The sequence below is a fragment of the Ciona intestinalis genome, chromosome 11, assembly GCF_000224145.3.
Source record: "Ciona intestinalis chromosome 11, KH, whole genome shotgun sequence".
In the NCBI taxonomy this organism is placed as follows: Eukaryota; Metazoa; Chordata; class Ascidiacea; order Phlebobranchia; family Cionidae; genus Ciona; species Ciona intestinalis.
The window spans coordinates 2,702,005-2,726,723 of NC_020176.2; the positions used below are offsets into that span (position 1 = coordinate 2,702,005).

Sequence of the window (24,719 nt, forward strand, 5' to 3'; positions counted from 1 at the left end):
AGACACCAAAATGTAAACCACCAGAACTCTCAGCAATATGGCTCCTATTGATTAAATAACTTTCCCTGCAATTATAAAATACAAAGAGTATAGAACTTAAATATAATAGGGTGGGGAAACACGTTCCATTTTTTATTATTATACAAAGTTTTATAACTGTATCCTTGCAACATTAAAAGAGTGTTCTTAATTGTTAAATAAACTATTACATATTATGAGAATTTGTGTGTTAACTCTACCTAACTTAACCTAGAGTCCTTTAGAAGTTACAGGGTAAACATTTGTAATCCCAAAAACTTAGTGGTGGTTGCTCTAAGGGAATATTTAAAATTTCAGCCATGCATAAAAAAATACATTTCCCCCCCGAGTAACAAGCTAATTATTATGGAAATGTAGAAATTCGTAACTGGGCACTAGGTGTATGAAAATCTTTATTAAAAATATACATATAGTAGGGTGTGGAGAGATAGGACCTCTTTTCAATCTATTTTCTCGCCCCAATCGATCAAAAACAAATAATATTTAAAGAATTATAAAATCCTATTTTTACCACTCTCATAGACTGTTTTTAGTTGTTTAAAAAACAATCAGGATATTTGGATATTAAGTACTAATGGTGTCCCGTCTCCCCCCACCCTACTATATTCATTGTTTTAAACAAAATATAAAAGTTTGCCAACCTGAAAGCTAAAGCTGCCACATCAATACATTGTTGTCGAACCAAAATCTTTTTATTGATGAGTATGGAAGCTACATTGGGATGTCCATGAATAAGATGGTAGTTGGAATTCCTAGCAAGTTCCACTGCATTTACCTCCATTGATACAAGTGGGTGATCATAAATAACATAACCTGTGTGTGAATGTATAGTAGGGTAAGATAGGACACCTCCAGCACATAATATCCAAATATTCAGATTGTGTGCAGTCTATGAGAGTCATAAGCATACGGTTTAATAATTTATTGAATGTTCTTTGTTTACTACCAAATGGGACTAGAAAATAGAATAAAAAGGTGCCCAATCTTCCCCCACTCTAATATATAAAGAATTGAAAATACCACGATTTCAACAAAAAAATGAAATACTATGATTTTAATAAAAAATAAAAAGGTAAAATTACTATGATTTAAATAAAAAACCCAGCAGCATACAGAAAAACAATCACTTATAAATTTACATACATGGTAACTTGTAAGCTGGCATGAGGTGTATAAAACAGAACATCCGTCTTATAACAACTATCGTTTTCAACAAGAAAAATCAAGTTAGATTAAAAAATTACTCTTAAAGCTCATATTATTTTATTTGAATGTAACTTACTTTATTTTCGGTGGCCGGAAATTGACAGTCGTTATTACATGGTTGTTTAAATACCTCATGCCAGCTTACAAGTTACCATGTATGTTACTTTGTAGCATTGTAGGTGATTATTATTAATTTTTTTTAATGTATCTACCTGATGTATCTACCACAATACAATAACCAGCCCCACTTGAACATTCCGGTACGGCTTGAAATAAAAGACTTTCAAAATACCGGAGTGAAATATCAGCACCCATGACCCCTAATACATGGGGCAGGTGATTCATATTGTGTGAATGGTTAAGTATGGGTTCCACTATAGCTCTACTTATGGTCACAATAATGTTACCGGTGCTGGCATCAGTGTATGGAGGGGATATGGCAGCTAACATGTCATCAGGATTAAACTGAAATTAAAAGATTATATATATATAAACCAATGTAACTTGTAACATATATTTAAATGAATAAACCTTATGTTATACTGAAAAATTGCAATAAAATCTGTATATTAAACATTGTTTTAAAAAAAATTTGAACTACTGTATTCGATTCTTTAAGTTAAAATAAAAAATTACGAAAAAAACTTTCTATTAATGAGTTTTTTTCTAAAAAAATTATTCTTACCACGAAGTTGTGGTTGTTGTATTCTTCCATTAAAAGTCCAATTGCCAAGTCATACCAAGGTCTGTGTGTTGGTTCGTACAATTTATTCATTTGTACACCAGGTAGGATACGAAACATTCCACTTTCAGATGCAAAGTACCTCCATATTATGTGTTTATCTGGGTGGTTAAATGTGGATTGCATCCAAATTTTATCTAGAACCCATGACACCAATACATTTGAACGAATGGATGATTTAAGTTGAGTGGCAGGTGAACCAAAGTAGTCACCGGTTAAAATAAAATGCTGGTAGCTGAAAAGTAAAATTCTTTATGTTAAAAAGTTAACAAATGATTTAACTGATTTATTTTTTAGATATTTTATTTATTTGGATGGGGTCCTACAGAGTGGTACGCCACAGGACCTAAGATTTAGGCCAGAGTTGGCACACTACCCAACACCCTGAAGGTTACAACCCATTTAGTAGAGAATGTATGATAAGTGACACTTTAAATTTTTTTAATACATTTTATATTATTATTACAACCAAACCACAGCGCCAGACATTTACTGTGGTTATTTCTTAATAAAAAGCAATTAAAAAAATAAATGTTATAGAAATCAAAATTACACAGAATAAAACAACTCAAAACAAAATAAACAGAAATGGAAAACTACCTCTGCATTGTTGCTGTTGACTCCGGGTATTCTAAATAGCTTCCACTATCCACAAATGCAGATGGAGCAAATACAACACTGCTTTTGTTAGGAGTGATCATCTGTGTGGATACGATAGAGTGCCCGCTTGGTGGTACGAGATCAAACCTGAAATATAGAATGTAGCTTAAACCGATTAATGTAACTTGCTTTATTCCTGAGAGGCCGGAAAATGACAGTTGATTACATGAGTGTTCTGTTTCATACACCTCGTGCCACCTCAAAGTTACCATGTATGTTACTTTGTGGGTGATTATTTTTTAGATTTTTTGTACAAACCTGTGGTATAAGAAAGTGAAGTCCGGTGGAACTTGTTGAGGGGCAAGATCAGTAAACGATGTTACGTTGACTCCCATCACAACGCATAAAATAAACTTTGTTTTTTTTACAATTGAGCAAGATAATGATGATATAACATTGTGGAGCATAACGTCTTTGTGACCCTAATGAAACAGAACTATTATTCAAAATAAATATAGAATTATATGATAGTTAAAGTAACTTGATTTATCCATATGTGGTCTGAAAATGACAGCCGTTATAACAATTGTTCTGTTATCTGTTTCATAGACCTCATGCCCACTTGCGAGTTTTACTTGGGTTTTAATACATTATGTTTTTGCGGAGAAAAATTATGTTATGTTTTACACACACCAGTACTCACTGTAGGAAGCATATGCGTCATGTTAAACACTCCATAGTAAACCTCGTCAACGCCCCCACTTCCTTCTACTTTATTATTACTGACATCATTAAGTATTGAGTGGAGAAACTTAAGAACTTCTGGGCTTCTTTCAAAGGCTTCAATGCCTGGGTAAAGTTTTATTGGTAAATATGACTAGGCCTATATGAATAAATAAATGTAACTTTTGTTAATAACAGTTGTTAAACACGGGTGTTCTGTTCCATACACCTCGTGTCAGCTTACAAGTTACCAAGTATGTTACTTTGTGAGTGATTATTATTTTTCAACCACTGGGTTGAAGCAATTTATTTATATTTACCAGTAATAACTGTATCATCACTGACTGCAGAAGGTGCTGGTAGCAGAGGATGCATTAGGACCTTGCCATCTAAGCTTAGTAAGAACGCATATCCAATATTTGCTCCAATGCTAAAGTAAGTAACATCCGCTACCAGTTCATGCATGGTGAGGTCTACACCAACAACACCTACCAAAGTCCCTGTAGGGGAGGAATAAAAATATATTTAATACTTAGTGAATGATTGTAGCTTATATTCTTACATTGGTATGGGAAACAATGACAATATGAATTGGAATAACCTATAGGGAAACACTAACAATTTTCGCTAAGTGTCAACAACGAGCCTTAAACACATACCCTTGGGTCTATAGGCGGGTGATCCAACTATTTAAAATGCATGGACTAGGAAGACATGCCTGTTTACCTTGCCATCTAATGTTTGCGCCTATGGCTCTAACTACTGTGCCGATAAACAGTTAAGTTAAACTAAGTAACTTACCATCAATAATCACAGTTGAAGCAGCGGTCATCACCATGCCTAGACCACCTGCATCAAAATAAGGGACACTCCAAACAACAGAATCGCCTGTTGAAGCAACATTATTCTTATGGTGGGAGAAGAAACTGTAGTATGAGCCCATAGCTGAACGTAGGTGTTTCGTTTCAACTACTTTATGAAAGACCCCCGGAACAGGAGGGTCACATTCCTCACAAATGGAAGGGTTTATTTTCAAACCATGAAAAGTGAAATTTTGAGATGCCATTAATTTGAGTGCTGGACCAAAAGTTCCTTTTCCAAGTTCATAGCATAGTAGGACGACGCTGTTTTGCATGGCTAAGTTTCGAAGCTTGATTAATTTGAAAATACGAAATGGTGAATCGGAAGGGACTCCGTCGGAAAGAAATAATATTACTCGATCGCGAGATTTGGCCACTTTGTCTTTTGTAAAACTGCATAAAATTGTAAAAGATTTTAATACTTTGTTTAAACAGAACTAATGACATATTTTAAATCTAGAAATACAATATCAATAAAATAAATAAATATATATATATATATAAATATATATATAAAAAACAGTTAGGTATAGTCAGCAAGGAATAAGTTAACACCTTAACTTGAGTACATTGAATTGTCTAGAAAAGTGACTTATTTTGGAACAACTAATATATTGTATATTAAATTAACTAAAGATTTTTAAATAACAAGAATACAAAATAGCATAAACATATAAACAATAATAACAAAGTTACCAATATATACCTGTTTGACGAATTTATTAAATCCCACTTGTAGGCACTTTCCAAAAAATCAAATGAGAGTTTCAATGCAGTCACATAGTATGTGTCGCCGTGGGGTTTTATCTGTTTAACTAGGCCAACCAAGTGGTGTATATTGTGTGGTGTTGCACTAGCCATCATATTGTTAAAGCAGAGAGATGACCTAAGAACAAAATGTGTAGAAAAAAATTTAGGTTGATGTATGAATAAATGAATGAACTAATGTATCAGTTGTCCTTGAAATAATGTATCAAAAGAGCATCATTTGTCTCAGGTAACACTCTGGTCTCTGGGTGTTATGTTTCACACATCTAGAAATTGTGCCCATGTACAAGTTACCATATATCTATGTAACTTTGTAAGTTAATATAATGGCGAAATTTTTGACTGACAAATTAGACAACCGTATGGGACCACTGGGTTAGAGCCATTGATGTTCATCTTGCCCAAGCAAACATCTTGCCCAAGGAAACACACACCCACAATGGTAGTAGTGATGAGCCTCTAACCCGTAACCTCTGGGCTAGAGCCAGGCATGCTAACCACTACGCTATGGCACCCATTCAATTTTTTACTTAAGCACTTTAACCTAAGTAACATACCTGTAAGCAGCAGGTACATAAAACAGTACACCCATGTTATAAGTACTGTCATTGCCCCGCCGCGCAAGGGTTACTAAGTTACATTTATTCATACCTAGTAGGCTGAGCTGATGCTTTCATACAGTGCACTGCGCCAAGTGATTTTGCATCATCTGAAAAAGTTATCACAGTAACACGATCATTAGGACTCAGTGTGTTTAGGACAGTTGTTGCTGCGTCAATTGCTGCTCCAATTCTGTTATTAATAATCATAGATCCAGATACATCTATGGCGATAATCACATCTTTGGGTTTTGGGGTGCTAGCTTGGACATTACTACAAAAATAAAATACATTTTATAAGTAAAAGTTGTTTACAATTTAGAATAAAATGCTGCTTATAATAAAATTGTATGATATATATATATATATACATTAAGTTTGCATTTCGCAATGCAAACTTTGAACTAAAGAGTAAGTTCTTTTTATTTGGAATTTTATTATTAACAAAAAGCATTTGGTATGCAAAGATTAAATTGGATGACCTCTATCACAGAGAGTCAAGTTAGTTCGACAATCTAGAACATGGTTAATAATAAATTTAATATAAATTATTTATGAATTGAATCTACCATGGTCTGTAACGATTGTCATATGAACTGTTGCAGGATGAAATGTGACTTGCAGGAAATTGGGTGAAAACACCAAATTCGCTTCCAAAGTATTGCCATTTTAATCCTGGATGCAGATCCTTGTTCCTCTGCGCTGCACGGAGGAAATTGTTTGTTGGAGTTTGATCTTTTTTCGATGCAGTGAGAGACTCAATGCTACATAATGTGCCATGGTTCACCTGGAAATAAAAAATATATCTAGTAATTTTTTTTTTCACTATTCTATATGGAAGGGTTATACAGTGGGGCATGCAAGGAAGGGTTATACAGTGGGGCAAATTAGAATTGATATTATAATTGATATTTTGGAAAACAAAATTGTAAAATGTTAACAGGCCTAGTTGAATAGTACTGCGCTGTTACCTAAACAAATTGAATGTTTACATAACGGTAGCAAGGGACGTCTGCATAACTCGCGGCACCGATGGCTAAATACGTGGAAATTTTACGCAATTTATGTTTACCTTCAAGTCAGAGGGTCCAGGTTCTGGTATTTCGCAGCATTTGTTCCATAGTTTCCATGATTTGGCAACGTATCCTGCCCGGATTTCTTTCTGGAGCCTTAAAACGGCATCGGCACGATCCCGAAACTTAACGCTGATGCTGTCTGCAACGTCGGTTACGATGGTACGGCTGTCAAGTGAAACTGTTTGAAAGTTCGCGGAGTCGCTGATGTGTTGCTGGAACGTTGATACTCCTAGTACGTCGTCACGTATATGTTTTATTGACTGCCGTATGTGCTCTGTACTGTCGAAACTTAGCTCACCAAAACACCAGTTATGCAAAAATACCAACAGCACGACACAATATATGATAAAGGAATGACCCTTTATCTTTGCTCTATACATTTTGCTGCACATTTGCAACTCATTTTAAAGGGCTAATCGAAATGCAATTAGCATAACCTGCTTTTAAATGAGATTACCCAACCTTTTACAAGCAGTAGCCTACATGTGTTATTTAAAAGTAGCCAACGCTTAAACAAGAGTCACGAATTTCGTGCTCCTTGTGTAGTAGCTTCCTACTTCCGTTTCCCCTCGTGCGCTACGTAAGAAATAAACTATTTGTGTTTTGCTGTGATACGTTGACGCAAAATGACGTAACGTACGTCACAGTACAATATCTTACGTATTAGCTTTTTTATGGAAAAACTGCTCTGCGTAAAATAACGTCGTATGTCATACTTCTTTAATATACTATCTACAGCTGACATTAAACATGTAAATTTAACTAGTAATATTTTAAGCGACCCGTGGTGTATACCGTAGTAACTTCGTTTCTGATATTAAAATTCCTCATTTCAAAATCTGCGCAACTGCTACTTTTCTGTAATGTTTGCTTGGTTAAAAAGAAATAAATTTCTAAAACTAAACCACCTTTGCAATCAACGTTTTGACGCTGGCGTTGGAGGTGCTATTCACGAATGGTATCTCACCCGAAGGAATATTGTCGCACCGGTGTTTTACGCTTTGAGCTAATGCCTCCAAAAGATTAGTTTTGCTGAAGGCTTACTACAAGCTGAGGAATTTATTACATACCGGTGTCAGAAAAAAGTTAGCATTCAACGAAGCAGCAACTTTTAAATTATTTATTACCAAGCGACAAATAGGCAAATCAGTGATGTTCGACTACAAAATGCGAAAATAAAACTACGTAAACAAAGTAGGCTGGGGTAAGATGGGACACCTTTAGCAGATAATATCCGAATATCATGATTGTGTTGTAAACAATTAACAACGGTCTATGGAAGTCGTGGGGATATAGTTTTATAATTCTTCGAATGTTCTTTGTTTATGACTAAATGGGACGAGAAAGTAGATTTAAAAGGTGTCCCATATTTCCCCAACCCACTGTACTTATAGATAAAAAAATCATATAAGCAACCCCAAAATAGATTATATACTCTTGTGTGGTCGTGACTTGTGGAAACATATTTTATTACCTTAGCGTATTAAATTCGTGAATGAGTAAAATTATTGCAGCAACTATACGTTGGTATATACTACAAAATAAACGTCATATGAGTTACAATTTTGACATTGATACAGTGGAAAGAGAATGCTCTGAAAGAAATAACAACAACGTTATTATTAATATAATTTTGCCTACTTTAGAAATTACCTTGCTTTTGTATGCTGATAATGTCTCCTTTTGCCCACGACTGTTCGGTTGCCGACCCAAAAATAAGATACACCAACGCACCAGCTAAATATATCGCAGCAGATATCCAAAACACAGTTTGCCACTGAGTGAGACTATTCTATATAATTATAAAAACAAATCAAATTGTTGTTTTAAATCCAACACACAAACCAGTTAAATACGTGGTAACGAGCACGGGGTGTGTGAAACTGAACACCCTTGTTATGGGTATACTGTCATGACCTCGCAACTCGATTATAAATAGGTTACATTTATTTATTCATAACGTAAGTTTATTCTGTTATAGCAACACAGGTTATAGCATAGCCTACTGCTAGGACAAGATGGATACGCAATAATGGTAAAAGGACAGTCGTTTTATAAAAATACTTTCTATTGCTTGAGGGTTAGGTCGTTTCAAAAACTTGGATTTAGGCCAGATTTGGTCCATTACCCTATAACGCCCAAGTCACGAACTGCTCACCCCATCTAAAAGCAAAAGGCCGACGACTTGAGGTGCCAAGAAACCAGGAATATTGGCAAGTGTGTTCGACATTCCGTATATTATTCCGCCGTACTTTGGTGCTATGTCCACTGTGTTTGCTTTGCAACCAGGCACTAGTATATAGTAGCTTGGGGTAAGATGGTCAATGCTTTTATTCATTTTCGTTACATTTAATAGTAAAAAGATAATGTATATACAGTGGGGAAAAATGAGACACCTGTTCATCCTCTTTTCTCGTTCATTTGGTAGTTAACAAAGAACATTCAAAGAACCATGAAGCCGTATTCCTACGACTCCCATAGTTCTTAGTTGTTTAAAACACGGTCCGTATGTTTTGATATTATGTGCTAAAAGTGTCCCGTCTTCTCCCACTCTATTGTATTTACACAATTAAATATGGCTGTTAAATATTCAAAACACGATCAAGAAATAACACGATCAAGAAATATGGGGTTAAAGTGCCAAAGGTGTCTCAGTTTACCCAACAGTGCATACCTGTCAGTGCATTAAATGCAACAGAAATCGAGAAGAATGCAACAGCTGCTGCAACGTTACACCCAATATAACCAGCCAACACCAAAAACAGAGCAGGAATTCCCAATCCCAGAGCTGTGTTCACTTTACGAATGACGTTTGTCGAAGCAAGTCCACGTCTGCGTATTACATCAGTAATGTATCCGCCAATAACCGTAAACAGCCACTGTAGAATGTACGGTACGGAGGACAGGAAACCGCTCTGTTTAAAAAGTAAAAATATACATATAGTAAGGTGGGGGGAGATAAGATACTTTTTTAATCCAAAATTGTTCAAAACACGATCAAGATATTTAGATATTTTGTTCTAAAAGTGTCCCATCTTACCCCACAATACCATAAAATATATTTTTTTAAATATTACGAGATAGTAATTTTGGAAAAGTAATAATAGACTTAGCTTACCGTGGAAAGGTTAAACTTGAGGATAGACGACATATATGTTGGCAGCATCGTTAGTAAAGTGTAGTTGCCCCAATTACTTGCAAAGTGACCAGTCAGTATAGCTAACAGCGGTAGGGATGTGAGCATTGATTTCCATGGCGTTCTTCGCTTTACACCCTTAAGAGAATAACATGCTGTCCTGTATATTATAAAAATACACGTCCGCATAACAAAATAAAACTTAAAATATTTCCAACAACAAAATGATTACTTAATAAACCAATAAGCTAGTACATAATATATAGTAGGTTGGAGAAGATAGATCATATTTTTATTTAATTTTCTCGTCCAATTTGTTGTAAACCTTGTAAAGCCGTATTCTTATACGACTTGAGTGTTTAAAACACGATCAGGATATTTATATATTATGTGCTAGAGGTGTTTCGTCGCCCCCACCCTACTGTATACAGATGTTCTGTTTTTTAAAATGCACCATTAAACATTAGAATTTAGCCTAAATATTTTAGGCAGAGTTGACCTATATTGGCCTTTAAATCTGTAATCTTTTTTTCAACTATACCTCTTGCTTATAAGTCTCCACTCCAATGCTGTTGTTAATGTAAGACTTCTCCTGTTCTGATATCCTTGGATGCTCCGACGGTGAGTTGTGTATAATACCAAGCCAAACTAAGCTCCAAAGCAAAGCTACAGACCCTTTAATGTTGTATAATTACATGGTTTATAGCATGATACTGTTTGTAGGTGGAAACGGTCTATTTATCAAATAAGTTTTATACTTCTGTTATACATGTTAACGACTGTCGTTTTGCCGTTACTTTTCGTCGTTTCGCTTTTGAATAAGAGGGACTGATGAGGTGAGATAGGAAATGTTTTCATTTTCTTATCCGATTTGGTAGAATATTTACAAAAATATAAGCGTAACCTCGCGGCTTTAAAAGAATGTTGTTAATTGTTCAAAATACAAACAGGAAGTATGGGACTTAAGTGGCAACTGAATATATAATTCATTACCTTAAACGAAAATTAAAAATAAGTCACTTATTCATTCTATGCAATCGCCACCTTATAAATTCACACAAATTGTTACAAGTCAATACACTAACAAGCTAACCTGTAACATAAAACACGGCTTCCCATCCCGCTTCATCTGCGATCACTCCAGCCAGCGGTAGAGTGACACATGTCCCGAAACTTGCCCCGGATACGTGGGCGGAAATAAGAGCGCTTCTCTCCATTGGAGGCGCCCACAACCCCCACGCCCCTTGCATAGTTGGGAAACTGACACCCTGTGAAAAACAGCATTGAAATTAACTATGTGATTACGTACCGGTTTGGTGCAGAGCTATTATTGTGGGGTAAAGTGTATACCGTTAGCACATAATGTCCTGACTTTTCTAAAACGTGTTTTAACAACAACAACAACAACGTTATTTTAGATATGTGAGGATACAGTTACATATATTTTTTACTATCAAATGGAACAATAAAAAATACAATGGAACATGGACTATCTTATCTTAACCTCTCATGTATAGTTAAATCTATACGCAAGTGTTCACAGTTTAATAAAATATAACTGTGTGTACGTTGTACATGTCCTAATTTTAAATGAGTCTCTACATGGTCCATTTATATATTAATATATAGTAGGGTGGGGGAAGATGGGACATCTTTAGCACCTAATATCTAAATATTCTAATCGTGTTTTAAACGAATAACAACAGTCTATAGAAGTCGTGAGGATATAGTTTTATATTTCATTGAATGTTTCTTGTTTACTATTAAATGAGAAGAGAAAATATAATGAAAAGGTGTCCCATCTTCCCCCACCCTACTATATATGCTACAGGCTATAAACACGCAAAAGAAAGCCAAAGTCTTACTTGAAGAAATCCGAGCATCACTCTCAAGGCAACAAACAGTTCAAAACTTGCTCTTGCAGCTAGTGGGGTAAATAGTGTTATAATAGAGGAGAGCAACATCGCTATACCGAGAACTAGTCTTATGCCATATCTTCTTGCCAGCCACGCACCCGGTACGTTACTGACGATGTAACCATAAAAGTAACAACCCAGAAGTAATCCTTGATCTGCTGAATTCCAGTCGAAAATGCCGTTCTGAGTAAAAATTAGTATAAAACGATTTTGAAGAGTCGAAAAGTTAGATTAGACTCGTCTTTAACGATTTATTTGAAAATAGGCCCTACTATATATTTATATCTATATATATATAATATAGGGCGGGGGAAGATGGGACACTTTTTCATTCTATTTTCTTGTCTCATTTGGTAGTAAACAAGAAACATTCAACGAAATATAAAACTAGACTTCTATAGACCGTTGTTATCCGTTTAAAACACGATTAGGATATTTGGATATTAGGTGCTAAAGATGTCCCATCTTCCCCACCCTACTATATATTAATATATAAATGAACCATGTAGAGACTCATTTAAAATTAGGACATGTACAACGTACGATCAGGATATTTTGATATTACGTGCTAAAGGTGTCCCGTTAAACGTATCTCTCACCGAGTTAGCAGTTTCACTTGTGCTCTGTCCTCTGTCCGGGCAAACGTTTGAAGCGTTTCCCTCCGACTCGCTACTGGAGTTGACCATAGCAACGATGGCGACGCTTAAGTTTGTTCGGAGTGAATACACATTAAACATACCGAGAAAACCCATGAACGCCAAAACGTATCTTGCTTTGATGTATCGTCCTGGCGTAGGCTCCTAGCTCAAGAAATTGAACACGTTACTGTTTATTTTTTATATAGTGCATTTGTTTTTCAAGTTTATTTGCATAAACCGTTTGAATATCTATAGGTCCGGTGTGAAATTTACAATATTCTGAAGTATGTACTTCTAATTAAAATTTACTGTGTGACTATTACAATATGATTGTTAGCAATAACGTAATGATTAAAAAATCAAGACTTATTTTAAAAGTATAAATAACATTCCACACACCACAGAATCATTATTTACCTCTTTAATCTCACAATATGCTGCATTTTCGTCTGATTTTTCGTCTCCCATCTTATCAGATGTTCATTTCATACAAGCTATTCAAACATATGCTGAACGACCCGCCCCTATATTTACAAAATAAATTGGTTAATGTTTAAACGCCACATGCAGCTTGCAAACTTAAATAAACGCAGTAAACGGCAATCAATCGGGAACTAGACTTTGCATTGCCGTCGTTGGAATACCCATAAATTTCCAACGGTTTTGCAGAATTGTATTTTAAACGTTGCACACCGTATAGCCAACAAGCAGCAATCGTTGTGAACCAAACGATTGGTTTGTTCCTTTAAGAATCCGGAAGTTTTTGTTAAATTATTTCCGTGCTATGCGCGATTTAAATTTTAACTGCCAAAAATTAAACGGTATACAGTTTTTGTTTGATCACACCAACAACAACAATTAATCAATGCTACTATAATAATTACAAAAGAAAGTTTCTTGCAAGGGACAGTTTAAAAAAAGGTGTGCATTTCGCTTGCAAATACGGCATGAATATCTATCTGTTTAAATAAATGAATATATAATTCACTTATCCTCGCTTGGCAACGACAGTCGTTATAACACTCAGTTTTGTTTCATACACCTAGTGCCAGCTAACGAGGTGCCATGTATGTAACTTTATTGTGGGTGATTGTGTTATAACGACTGTCGTTTTCAGGCCACGCGGGAATAAAGCAACCAACATTCATTCATATGTAGTAATACTGCAGTAACTTCCAAACACTTGTGGTGCTAAAGAGTCAAGGACGGTAATTAGAGAATAACTGGTTTTATTCCCGCGTGTTGGGCAACGTTAGTGGTTACAATACGAATGTTCTGTTTCATACTCATGCCCACTTACAAGTTACCGCATATCTTACATTGGTGATTTTTTTTGAATTTTGTTTACGTTAGCTGTCAATCTAGGTTAGAGGCAATCATGCTTACCAGAAAGCAAAATATACTACGATACACCTTCTAATTCATATGTATGTCACTTTAAAACATTACGGGTTGATTTCAAATTGCATAGAAAGGAAGAATGCTTATGTCATACCAGCTGTTTTCGCAACCAAAGTTTAGCAAAAATGCTACGAAAAAGGCTTGAAAAGTATTTGTATTTTCCAGTAAACTTGGCACACAAATTCTGTTTGCACACCAACAAAAATACGCCCACCAACCAGGTCACGACCCATTTACCGCAATTGACGTTTGAATATATATGCTATCAATTATGTATCTACCGCAAAGTATGAACAAGCGAAACCACGATTTGGTTCAAGTAACGAACATAAGAAAATGAAGATACGCTTTCTTACACATTGATTCTGTGTATGTCAAACGTTCTAGATAAAATGCGGCGGTTACGATCTGAGAATATACCATACATCGCGGCGTGTTATAATTAGTTTACTTGTCGTATATACTCGTATCTTTTTAACAATGTAGTAATAATCCCACTGCGAACAGAGTATAATAAATTTAACTCTAAAAAATGATGCCAAATTTATAAAACATTATAGTTAAAGGAAAGACGCGCAGATTACTAGTACCAAAGGTGTTGCGGTAATATTTTGCAACAAAAAACGCTGGTTTGCATACATTTCTAAAGATCAATTACTAAATTTAAACCCGAATGTTAACATTTCTACAAGATGCGTCATCGAAGACAAAATGACATGGGCGGCTCTTAATTGCAGGTTTTACCGTTTTGATAATTTTGCAAAACAGAACGATCTTTTAGCAAACAGAAAACATATTTGTCGTCTATAAATGTCAGTCAGTATGAAAAAAAATTGGTCGTTACATTGATAGTACCGCGGGGTAAGACAGCTGTACCGATATGTAATATCCCATATTTACTAATCGTTTTTTAACTTATAATAAAGCCCCTTTAGAGTCGTGGGAATACGGTTATATTTTGTAATTTAAAAACAAATTCTAACAAATGAGATGATAAAAAAATGAACCATGTTTGGGGTATTTTGATGCAGCCAGACAACCAGTCGGTGTTTTTTTACTTTAGTTATAAATTTACTATTTCACCGTGTTGGCATAACCTTCAATAATGACTTTGATAATATGTGCTTAGGAAGCCCATGGCTGTGCTCACACGATAAGTGTTTAAACAAGCTAAGAATTTAACAAAGTGGCGGCTGCATATTTTAACTTAACTTAAAAATTGTATCTACCATTGTTTTGGTGTTTAAAAAAAAGACAGTCAAAATATAGCAAATTCTCTCTGTGCGTTATTTGCATTCGATTGTGCAATATGTTAGAATGCCTCGGGCAAGGATCAAAATCAGTAATGTATCAAATAAACAAATTATTTAATTTAAACCCACGCAATCTGACGTTATAACGCGGAGTGAAAAAGTTTGGACGTTCTTTAAATTTTTTTTTTAAATTTTCGCATGGTCAATTGAAAACCTGGACAATGCTTAAACCTTTTTTCTTTTCTCAGTTACACGAGATTAAATTATGTTTATGTAAGCAGTCAGCCCCGGGGAGTATTTTATAGTCCTTTATCACAGCAGTACTATAACGCAAAGGGTCATAAATGCCGCCGATTTTGCCAAGAAACTCAATTGACTTTTGTCAGGTGTTGTAAGGGGCAGCCACAGAGCCATCAAGCGTTACCGAAACAGTCCAACACGGTTGAGGTATTTTGCAAAACAACCCACTCAGCTGAAGACCCCTCGTCAGCAGAGTTGGATACGAGAGAAAAAAACGTGGCGAGTTGGAATCATTTTTTGCTTTTTTTGGGTTCTAACTTTGCCTTGAAGAGGTTTTGGCTTTAGCATTATTTGTTAAGGAATCAGAAGCGCAGTTGCGCTCCCAAATTGAAGGTTAAATAGTTGCATTAATTAGCTGAGGAGTTATCATAGATTAAGTTGTTTGCCTGCAAATAATTGTTCAACTTCTGTTTCCAAACAGACTACCTTGAAAAACAAGTGTGACGCGTATGGTATTGCGGTACCGCAGGTGTTGGGTCAAGTAGCATTAATTTGGATTAGAAATACTATAGTTTATAACCGAAGTTAGAAGCTGTGTAAAAATGGATACAACAACTGCGTTTTCCTCCGTTTACGGTGAGTTTTAAATTATAAATATTGTGTTACCACGCCGCCAAGATCGTAAACATAATAGAACGTTCTTTAAGACATGCAGAAAGTGTGTGTTGTGGGTTTTTTTACTAACCTTGTCGCTTCTAAAGATATAATAAAACCGATACCCAAAGTGCAAAATATTTCGAAATCTCCATTTGCAGCGCAAATCCGGTTCATATGGATTTGATCTGAAAAGAAGAAGTTTATAAATACAGTTGCTTTAGTTTGATTTTAGGAAACCAGTTAGCAGAAAAAATATTTTTTTTGAATGATTTCTATTCAGTTTAAAAAAAACAAATTTTCGGTTTATATTTTTTTTAACAATATATGCTTCTTATATCTGTACTTTTTACTTTGAAACCAAGAAATCCTGGTATTTTGCAGGTTCCAGCACATCAGTACCTTGGACTTCTGAGAGCTTTTTGTGGATGCTCATTACCGGGTTTGTTGCAGCAATTGTCCTTTCTTTTTCCGTCGGTGCGAACGACGTTGCCAACAGTTTTGGAACCACTGTCGGATCCAAAGCCATTACGATAAGACAGGTGAAGTCATACCTCACAATTTGGTAAAAATTGCAAAACTATAAGCTCCTCAAAAATAGCGTTCCAATTTAGTTCGTTCCTTACAATAAAAAAGTGCAGTAGGATAAAATGGGATACTTGGATATTATGCGTTAAAGGTGTCCCATCTCCCCCCCCCACCATAACTCACAGTTAAACGTTACAAAACCACAATGTTCGGATGTTGTTCGCTTTAAGATTAAGTATTAGTTGCTTATAGTGTTTATAATTCATAGGCTTGCATTCTCGCTACAATATTCGAGACATCTGGGGCTCTGCTTATCGGGGCGAAAGTGGGCGAGACGATCCGGAAAGGAATTATCGACGTTGAAGTTTACTCGTTCGATGGGGGAACCGAGATTCTGATGACGGGTCAAGTTAGTGCGATGTTCGGTAAGAAGGAATTGCTTTTTTTAATGAAACAAATGTCTCGTCCGTGGGCATAGGGTTTTTAAAACAAAAAAAAAACAAAAAAATGAAACAAATGTCTCGTCCGTGGGCATAGGGTAACTTATAGAACTGTGAAGCGCGCATAAAGAGTTAAACCAGAATGATATATATAGTAACCATGTTAAATCATTCTGATCGTCTCTTTTGGTATAGCAACCAAAGGAAGTAGAATTATATAACCGTAGCCCAGCAAGGGCGTCATTGGTTGTTAAAACCACAATCAGGAAATACGGAATATTATATGTGTATTTATGCTAATAGACTGGTTTATAGAATTTCACCGCATACAAGCTTGATATTATATACATTCTAGATTTATTTCCCTCTCTGACCAGAAATACGCACTTTACAACTAAACAAAGTAATAGTCAGACAATGTTGCAACCTACACATGACAGAGATATGTTTTTAGGTTCTGCAATGTGGCAACTTTTAGCAACCTGTCTGCGACTGCCGGTTTCCGGCACGCACAGCATTGTGGGAGCTTCTATCGGTTTCTCATTGGTCGCGGTTGGCGCAAAAGGAGTTAGTTGGAAAAATCTGGGGTTCATAGGTTTGCTCCTAACATTAAACCCCCTTTTTTGCTACGGTCTTAAACTTTTTATTATGCCGCCGCTTTAAAACACTTTTTTGCCTGGTTTTTAACATTTATAGTAGGGTGTGAGAAGATGGGAAACTTTTTATTTTATTTTTTCGTCACATTTGGTGGTAAACAAAAGTAATGGACCACGGAGAATGAAATAACAAAGTGTTAACTTGAACTTATTCTAATTATTTGTATTTTTCCACAGTCGTTAGTTGGTTCGTTTCTCCAGTGCTGGCCGGGTTCGCCTCAGTTGTGTTGTATTACTTTATTAGCAAATACATATTAGACTCGGTAGGTTATTTTGCTGGGCCGTCGACGCGTACCTTATTTTTCTGACCTTTTCCCCCTTTAGAACGATCCATTACAGCGAGGTTTGAAGCTTTTGCCCATGTTTTATTCCGTAACAGTCGGCCTTAACTTGTTTTCGATCCTGTACTCGGGCGCCCCAGGTAAACAGGGTGTTTTCGTGTGTGCTAAATATTTGCATACGTTTCTGCAATCGGGTTTTTAATTGGTTGATTGCGTGTAATGCACAGAAACGGGTTTTGTTTGTTGATTGTTTTACTTCTGATAAGCTAGACGTAATAAACTTTAGCCATAGCGTATTTGGCGAAAAACGATATAAAATTTAGCAAACCAAAGTGAGCACGTTTAAAATAAGCTTCATTTGAAATTTTAATTGTAGCACTGACAAATTTGGCGTAAAACGATAAAAATTAAACCAAACAGAGTTAAAACACATCTAAAAAAGCATCGTCTGTAACTTTAACTGTAGCACATTCCGCGTAAAACTGTTTAAAAATTAAAAAAGCGGAATTCTTTTTATACAGTGCTGGGTCTGGACAACTTACCGCTGTGGGGCGTAGCGTTGGTGTCTGGGGGAGGGATGCTCTTGATAGCGATCGCTACTCTCTTTATTATTGTGCCAAGAGTGAAGAAGAAATCAGGTAAGTCCGAGCAGAAACCGTGACCGACAGGGCGCATGAGGCTCGCTGAGGTTAATCTAAAAAAACAACGCAGAAGAACTGATGCGATCCGAAGCCTCGGAGAAGAAATTTGACGAGAGCGTTTCCTCTTGTTCAAGCGAATCTCACGAAAAAGCTTCACGAAGTTCGATCGACTTCGACCCCCCACCCGCCTTTGATGTGAGTTTCGCTTTAATATTTTGTTAATTGCAAACGGTTCCCGTTTTACCAATTACGCGTAATCTTGTATTTAAAGTGCCATGTGTAACGAGTATATAACGAGGTGGGAAAGGATGAGACAACGTTTTATTTTATTTTTTCGTCCCATTTGGTAGTAAACAAATAACATATAGCGAAATACCATATTCCCTCGACTCCCATATATACCGTTGTTAATTGTTTAAAACACGACCAAGATATTCAGATATTATGTGCCAAAGGTGTCCCATTTTCCCCCATCCTACTATACATATTATATAATAACATCACACCAAATTGTACAGTGATGCTGCTACCTATAGTTACACATTTTCGTCAAATACCAATAAAAGTAAAAACAATATTTCAACAACATTTTTATACAGACGGTAGAGGCGTGCTCGCGTTCGTTAAGCAGCAACAAGAGCGTTGGTAAGTTACATATAAGAAATATTATACCAGTCAAAACTAAACCATATCTATTTTACAGATTACAAACACGAAACCGTTGTTTTTCTAAAGGTAAGGATTTTTTTCAGTTGATGATTTTTAAGTCTTTTTAAAATTAAACTGATATTTAACAGGGAGATACAGAAAAAGCAGGTTCAAGCAGACACGGCACAGAAAAGACTTGTATGGTACAACTACGTACATCAGACCACAGCATAAATGACTGTGGCCCGGTAAATAAGTTCATTTATCTTTCTAAAACATTGCATGCAATTATAGAAACTGTATCCTGCACTAAATCAATGGTTGCCGTTTATAGCTATATGGGACATGCGTCTTACAGAGCTATATTATTACAACTAAAACTCGATAAAGTATCTGAAAATACCGCCATATTTTAAATTGTTAATAACGTAAGGCTATAAAAACAGAACATCGCAAATTATTATAAGCCTGTTTGTTTTACAACGGATTTTTTTTAAGTTACTCCCGCCGTATAAAAACTACTTGAGTAAAGGTGTTAAATAAAAGCATGAATGCTAAAACCACAATACAGTATAAACTATTTGAATTTTAATTTTGTTTAATTAAAACAAATCAAGATGCACTGGAAAAGACAAACGTGAAGTTACAGTTAGGTATAGTACTGTAGGGTAAGATGGAATATTGTTGGTACTTAAATCGCGTATTTCCTGATCGTGTTTATAATAATTACCAATTTTAAGAGTCGCTATATAGGCTATATACGCTTATGTTATTCTGTAAATATTTTTGGTTTACTACCAAATGGAACGAGGAAAGAGAATGAAAACTTCTTACCCCACGCTAATATAGCGTACTAAATATGAAGATGGAACACCTTTTGTATGCAATATCCAAATACCTTGGTTATGTTTTAACAATTAACAACAGACTATGAGGACCTTAAGGAAATGGGCTTAAAATTCTTAAAATTCTTAAAATATTATTTGTTTATTACTACCAAACGGGACGAGAGAATAAATGAAAAGGTGTCCCATCTTCTTCCACCCTAATTAATATAAGTAAACCGTTCTTACATTTAGGAGGATTCAACATCCGTCGCTGAGGACACACCAGAAGACGACGCAGAAAAAGATGATCCGATTCCTGTCCGTCAGCTCTTCAGCAGCCTACAAGTTCTCACGGCTTGCTTCGCTAGTTTTGCTCACGGAGGAAATGACGTCAGGTAATAGATTCTAAAGTTATATTTGGTGACGTCATGTTCATGCCAGAAAAAAAACGTTATTATATATAAACAGTAAAATGGGACACATTTTTATTCTATTTTCCCGTCCCATTTGGTTGTATTTACAGCATTATAGACTTTATCCTCACGACTTCATAGATCGTTGGGAATTATTTAAAAAACGATCAAAATATTTGTACATTATGTAGGGAAAACTGAGAATGACAAAACTTATGGATTGGCATTTAAAAACTAACGCTGATACCGAACAGGGCGTTAACAGTTAAGCACGAGTTATTTTAGTCCCGGCATGAACTTTATCACAGCTAGTGGAGTTGCGTTACCGGCATGACCGTGCAACGAAATGAACCCAGTTAAAATATGCGGATGGTTCATAAGTCTATGCCGCATTGCAGTAGCGGAACCAAATGCCTAATAGACCGTATATTCGGCTGCAGCAAACGGTATATTCGAAACACGCATGACTGAATGTGAAAGGATGACCAAAACTGATTCAGTACGTTTTGACTGTATTGTTCCCATGTGTATTTTATGATCATATATTACCAAATTTTCAAAATTATTTTTTAAACTTTTTGCAGCAACGCTATTGGACCATTAATTGCCCTTTGGATGATATATTGGTCAGGTGGTGTGGGCCAGGTTGGTTTCACACCATGGTACTTATTACTGTACGGTGGTGCTGGCATTAGTTTGGGAGTTTGGACTTTCGGCAGAGGGGTAATGAAAACGATTGGAGAAGATCTAACCAAAGTAACAGCATCTCGGTACGCTACTTAGGCATTTGTGGTCTTGAAAGCCACTTTTTTAAACGTAGCATGTTTTAAGAACTGCTGTCGTTATTTTGCTAGTTTCGTTTTTATGTTGCTTTAGTTAATTTTACCTTCGCTATTTTATTTGAACAGAAAAGTAACATTTCGCCTTTGTTCTGTTATGCTATAATTGTCGATTTATCATTGCAAGTGTTATATTTTCAGTGGTTTCTGCATTGAACTAATGACTGCAGCAACAGTGCTGATAGCATCCAATATTGGAATTCCTATTTCGACAACGCATTGCAAGGTACGTACTAAGAAAATACGAAACGTAATAGTAGGTTTGGTTAAAGGGCATTTTTTTTTACTTTGTTGTCCCATTTGGTAGTAAACGAATAATTATAACAGATTTACATACTCATAAATCCGCGACTCTAAAAAGAGCGTTGTTATTGGTTAAATAAAACGTTAAACAAATTTGGGTTTATGTGCTAACGGTATCCTATTGTACAACAGTACTATAAACTACGTGAATATAATGCAGGTTGGCGCTGTGGTCTCTATTGGTTGGTATGGGTCACGTGCAGCAGTGGACTGGAGCGTGGCACGAAACATCGCGTGTGCCTGGTTCGTCACTGTACCTGTATCTGGCCTTTTAAGTGCTGGCTGTATGTTTCTTCTCATGCAATTTCTCTAAATCATAAGTATAGTCTTTGCATCAATATAGTTGTATACAAAACGGGTCGACAGTTCACCTAAAGTTATGTTACGCGTATTTTAAAACACTCTTTTTTTCATTTAATGGCTTATACAACTTTACACTAGACACCTGTATATGTATATGCCGCGTATGAACCATTTGTGAAAATCTATACATTGTGTAACGACCATATGCGAATGTATTGACAATGTTATTAAAATCGGCGCGCAAGCCACTAAGTTGTATACGAAAAGCATCTATGAACTCAGTAGTATATACATTTTCTTTTTCTGTGAATTTGGTCTTGTGATATGTGAAATGCGAAAATGATTTGATACTTTAAACAAAAATAAAAGGAATATATCGTTTGCAGCATATTCACACAGCACAAACTAATTGGCGATGTGACGTATTCCAACTTTTAAAATGCGGGGCGTATTATACGCTCCACAAAATAATAGAACATTTCATACAAATTTAAACTGATGATATGATTAAGTTACCTTCATACGTTATCGTCTTCTGTCTTTGAACTGAAGACTTTAATGACATATTTTTATGTACTCTGTAACTAAACGACGATACACTGACTGCACAATCATAGCTTATTGCAGTATTTAAGCGCAATTGCTAACCAAAACTTCCTAAAAATCTTAATGTAATAGCTCACAGTGCTATATAACTATCTATTGCCATTGTGAAACTAGCAACAACTGTTCAGAAACAGACACGAGGTGTTAAAGCAAGTAACTTTGTATAAAACACAGCCTCAAGCTTTAGCTGTGCGCGCAATGCAATAATTATAATTACGCTGCAGCGCCTTCAAGCAGGACAAAGAGTTCGGCGGGAAATTTAAAAGGAAGATTAAAAGTACATGCAACCTAAACACAAAGAATTCGGTGCGAAATTTAAATGCAATAGTTAAAAGTACATGTATAACCTACAAAAAGTGTTTAAAAGTTTTATAAAGTGAAAATATGGCACTTTAAATTAGCTTTAAAGGTCTGACAATGAGGTACGCAGTGTTAAGAGTGAGAAGCATGGCGTCGAAACGTCGAATGCGTCGTGGTAAGTTGAACGTAACTTATTCATCCACGCGTGCATGACAGCGACCATGGTTGAAATAACACGGGTGTTCTGTTTCAAACACCTCGTGCCCCTCACGAGTTACCATGTTGGAATTTTATTAGGATTTTTTAAAGTTTAACAATTTAGACAACCCTAAGGAACTATACCTAAGGGACCCCTATCCTCTGGGCTAAATAAACGCGCGCAAACCATTGCCACCGACGCCATGATTGTGTTTGCAATACACGACAAATTTAAACGTATGAAGCCAAAAGTTGCCAAGAACCATTTGGTTGAAGAAAAACATGAAAAAGTTACGGTGGCAGGAAGTCCGGGTTGGTATGAGTTTCGAACATCGTACCGTCGAACCCTAAGACGCCAGGTACCACGACGCCAGTAACAGTACTCGCCGCAATCGACTCTGCAAAGAACTCCATGCTGTGATTTCGTCTCATGAGCAAACCGGACTTGAAAGTACTGTCGTAAATGTATTCAGTTAAATAACAAAAAAAGTAGACAAAAAATGATCTTACCTTTTTGTAGATATATTTTTCTTGTTCCAGCGGTACAAGGAATAAAATACAAGAATAATAAACACAGTGAGACTTGCAAATGATAACAGAAGTATTTCTCTATTGGTGAGACCTGAACCCGTTGTCCCATGATGCCCTTTAACGTAGTGAGTCATATTTGAGTTGGTGACAGCACGTTAAATACGACATATCCGCAATATAGTGCTGTGGGGAAAGATGGGACACCATTAGCACATTATATCCAAATGTTCTGATCGTGTTTCAAACAATTAATAACGGTCTATGGGAGTCGTGAGGATAAGGTTTATGTTTCTTTGAATGTTTTTTGTTTGCTACCATATGTGATGGAAAAATAGAATGAAAAGGTGTCCTATCTTCCCCCACCCTACTATATGATTATTTTCGATTAGAGCATATTCTATGTAAAATAGAACAGCTTGTGCATATAAAATAAGATCAATGTATTGCATCACCTTGATTTTGAGTGTGATTATCACTTGAGTTCACATGGCTACTCACTGATCCTAATAATCCAGATGTGTTTGCTAACGTTGTTGCCATGTATAACAAAAGCTTGGCTTAAATCTAATACGTAGGCGTTTCTAGGTGCATTTTATAGAAATTAGTTGCCACCTTAATCGAAACAGGTTGGTATTTGGTTAAAAAAGGGAGTGACTATGTATCAGTCTATGTTTTCTATATACCTTGTTGCATTTTTAATATAAGACACTTGCCTATAGACGTGCCTATACCTACAGATACTGTGGTGTAACTTTTAAATTTGGCTGTTCCTTTCTGCGTTTTCTGTTAGCAGTATAAGACTTCTTAGTCTTATAAAATCTGAACAATTCTTAAATATAGAGCTAATGGTGGCTGACTCATACACTTCAAAACAGTTTAAAGTTTTATTTTTTTCTCATAGACCTCTGCCGTTCAGGACAGTGCTAATCAATATAAACCAACTGGTATACTGTATTAACTGCAACACATTTTCCGACAACTAGTTCTGCAAATAGATTGCTTCGTGCTTAATCACTGCATTACTGAATGATTCTCAGAGTTCACAACTAATTCCGGAAACTCTTTGTCATGCTGATGACGTAACCTATAGCGTAGCTATGGTGAGGATTTTGTACAATCATGATGATATAGTAGTTATATATATTAGCATTGTCTACTTTGTCAGTCATACATTAAAAAACACAGAGAATAATTACCTACAAAGTTACATACGTGGTAACTCGTAAACGGCGTGATAGCAATTTATTATTTTCTATGTTTTTGATTGATAGGTACAAAGTTTAGGATTTGTTCTTGTAGTTTCACGATCATTAAGCGGATTTTTAATAACCCATAGTGAACAGAATTAATGCAA

At 35.8% G+C, this 24,719-nt stretch overlaps 4 protein-coding genes across 6 annotated transcripts in view; 1 reads left to right on the plus strand and 3 right to left on the minus strand.

Annotated features, from left to right (window-relative positions):
• Nucleotides 1-7,475, minus strand: part of LOC100186084 (VWFA and cache domain-containing protein 1-like) — an 8,928-nt gene extending 1,453 nt beyond the window's left edge. Inside the window, exons 1-13 of the mRNA XM_026836775.1 lie at nucleotides 6,610-7,475; nucleotides 6,105-6,324; nucleotides 5,590-5,809; nucleotides 4,877-5,056; nucleotides 4,112-4,563; nucleotides 3,631-3,810; nucleotides 3,291-3,436; nucleotides 2,906-3,069; nucleotides 2,588-2,734; nucleotides 1,931-2,222; nucleotides 1,458-1,710; nucleotides 681-852; nucleotides 5-65 (exon numbers count right to left, since the gene is read on the minus strand). Of these exons, the coding sequence (XP_026692576.1) occupies nucleotides 5-65; nucleotides 681-852; nucleotides 1,458-1,710; nucleotides 1,931-2,222; nucleotides 2,588-2,734; nucleotides 2,906-3,069; nucleotides 3,291-3,436; nucleotides 3,631-3,810; nucleotides 4,112-4,563; nucleotides 4,877-5,056; nucleotides 5,590-5,809; nucleotides 6,105-6,324; nucleotides 6,610-7,005 (2,883 nt within the window). The 5' untranslated portion in view covers nucleotides 7,006-7,475. The remainder of the gene's footprint in view (nucleotides 1-4; nucleotides 66-680; nucleotides 853-1,457; nucleotides 1,711-1,930; nucleotides 2,223-2,587; nucleotides 2,735-2,905; nucleotides 3,070-3,290; nucleotides 3,437-3,630; nucleotides 3,811-4,111; nucleotides 4,564-4,876; nucleotides 5,057-5,589; nucleotides 5,810-6,104; nucleotides 6,325-6,609) is intronic.
• Nucleotides 7,476-7,717: 242 nt separating this feature from the next.
• Nucleotides 7,718-16,186, minus strand: LOC100182929 (sialin-like). Of its 2 annotated transcripts, XM_002128630.4 has the most exons (11): nucleotides 15,943-16,186; nucleotides 12,721-12,827; nucleotides 12,265-12,465; nucleotides 11,615-11,848; nucleotides 10,843-11,017; nucleotides 10,291-10,424; nucleotides 9,732-9,887; nucleotides 9,288-9,528; nucleotides 8,772-8,905; nucleotides 8,267-8,405; nucleotides 7,718-8,208 (listed from the first exon to the last, which is right to left on the minus strand). In XM_002128630.4, the coding sequence occupies exons 2-11, from the start codon at nucleotides 12,769-12,771 to the stop codon at nucleotides 8,171-8,173; spliced, it is 1,503 nt and encodes a 500-aa protein (XP_002128666.3). In that variant the 5' UTR covers nucleotides 12,772-12,827; nucleotides 15,943-16,186; the 3' UTR covers nucleotides 7,718-8,170. The 2 variants fall into 2 exon arrangements, with proteins under 2 accessions (XP_002128666.3, XP_026692335.1); XM_026836534.1 differs by lacking the exon at nucleotides 15,943-16,186 and having other exon boundaries at nucleotides 12,265-12,469; nucleotides 12,721-12,807.
• Nucleotides 15,657-22,111, plus strand: LOC100185288 (sodium-dependent phosphate transporter 1-like). The gene is made up of 15 exons (XM_026836533.1): nucleotides 15,657-15,833; nucleotides 16,236-16,393; nucleotides 16,648-16,804; nucleotides 17,274-17,414; nucleotides 17,653-17,738; nucleotides 17,800-17,896; nucleotides 18,278-18,394; nucleotides 18,468-18,592; nucleotides 18,997-19,042; nucleotides 19,101-19,132; nucleotides 19,195-19,293; nucleotides 20,125-20,267; nucleotides 20,870-21,055; nucleotides 21,266-21,350; nucleotides 21,588-22,111. The coding sequence occupies exons 1-15, from the start codon at nucleotides 15,800-15,802 to the stop codon at nucleotides 21,738-21,740; spliced, it is 1,659 nt and encodes a 552-aa protein (XP_026692334.1). The 5' UTR covers nucleotides 15,657-15,799; the 3' UTR covers nucleotides 21,741-22,111.
• LOC101243025 lies at nucleotides 18,302-24,641 on the minus strand. 2 transcript variants are annotated; one of them, XR_003396336.1, is made up of 5 exons: nucleotides 23,818-24,641; nucleotides 23,345-23,548; nucleotides 22,247-23,288; nucleotides 20,119-20,277; nucleotides 18,302-18,450 (listed from the first exon to the last, which is right to left on the minus strand). XR_003396336.1 is itself a non-coding variant. In XM_004226601.4 (3 exons), the coding sequence occupies exons 1-3, from the start codon at nucleotides 23,903-23,905 to the stop codon at nucleotides 23,126-23,128; spliced, it is 387 nt and encodes a 128-aa protein (XP_004226649.1). In that variant the 5' UTR covers nucleotides 23,906-24,593; the 3' UTR covers nucleotides 22,481-23,125. The 2 variants fall into 2 exon arrangements, 1 of the variants encoding a protein (XP_004226649.1); XM_004226601.4 differs by lacking the exons at nucleotides 18,302-18,450; nucleotides 20,119-20,277 and having other exon boundaries at nucleotides 22,481-23,288; nucleotides 23,345-23,480; nucleotides 23,818-24,593.
• Nucleotides 24,642-24,719: the final 78 nt, after the last annotated feature.

Coding starts and splice junctions, on each gene's coding strand:
- LOC100182929 (XM_002128630.4), bottom strand. CDS start 12,771: ATGGGAGACGAAAAATCAGACGAAAATGCAGCATATTGTGAGATTAAA. Junction 9,888..10,290: donor TGGAGACTTATAAGCAAGAG/GTATAGTTGAAA, acceptor TATTCTCTTAAG/GGTGTAAAGCGAAGAACGCC. Junction 9,529..9,731: donor TCAAGTTTAACCTTTCCACG/GTAAGCTAAGTC, acceptor CTTTTTAAACAG/AGCGGTTTCCTGTCCTCCGT.
- LOC100185288 (XM_026836533.1), top strand. CDS start 15,800: ATGGATACAACAACTGCGTTTTCCTCCGTTTACG. Junction 17,415..17,652: donor GAAAAATCTGGGGTTCATAG/GTTTGCTCCTAA, acceptor ATTTTTCCACAG/TCGTTAGTTGGTTCGTTTCT. Junction 18,395..18,467: donor AAGAGTGAAGAAGAAATCAG/GTAAGTCCGAGC, acceptor AAAACAACGCAG/AAGAACTGATGCGATCCGAA.
- LOC101243025 (XM_004226601.4), bottom strand. CDS start 23,905: ATGGCAACAACGTTAGCAAACACATCTGGATTATTAGGATCAGTGAGT. Junction 23,481..23,817: donor TAATCACACTCAAAATCAAG/GTGATGCAATAC, acceptor ACTACGTTAAAG/GGCATCATGGGACAACGGGT. Junction 23,289..23,344: donor AAAAATATATCTACAAAAAG/GTAAGATCATTT, acceptor CATTTACGACAG/TACTTTCAAGTCCGGTTTGC.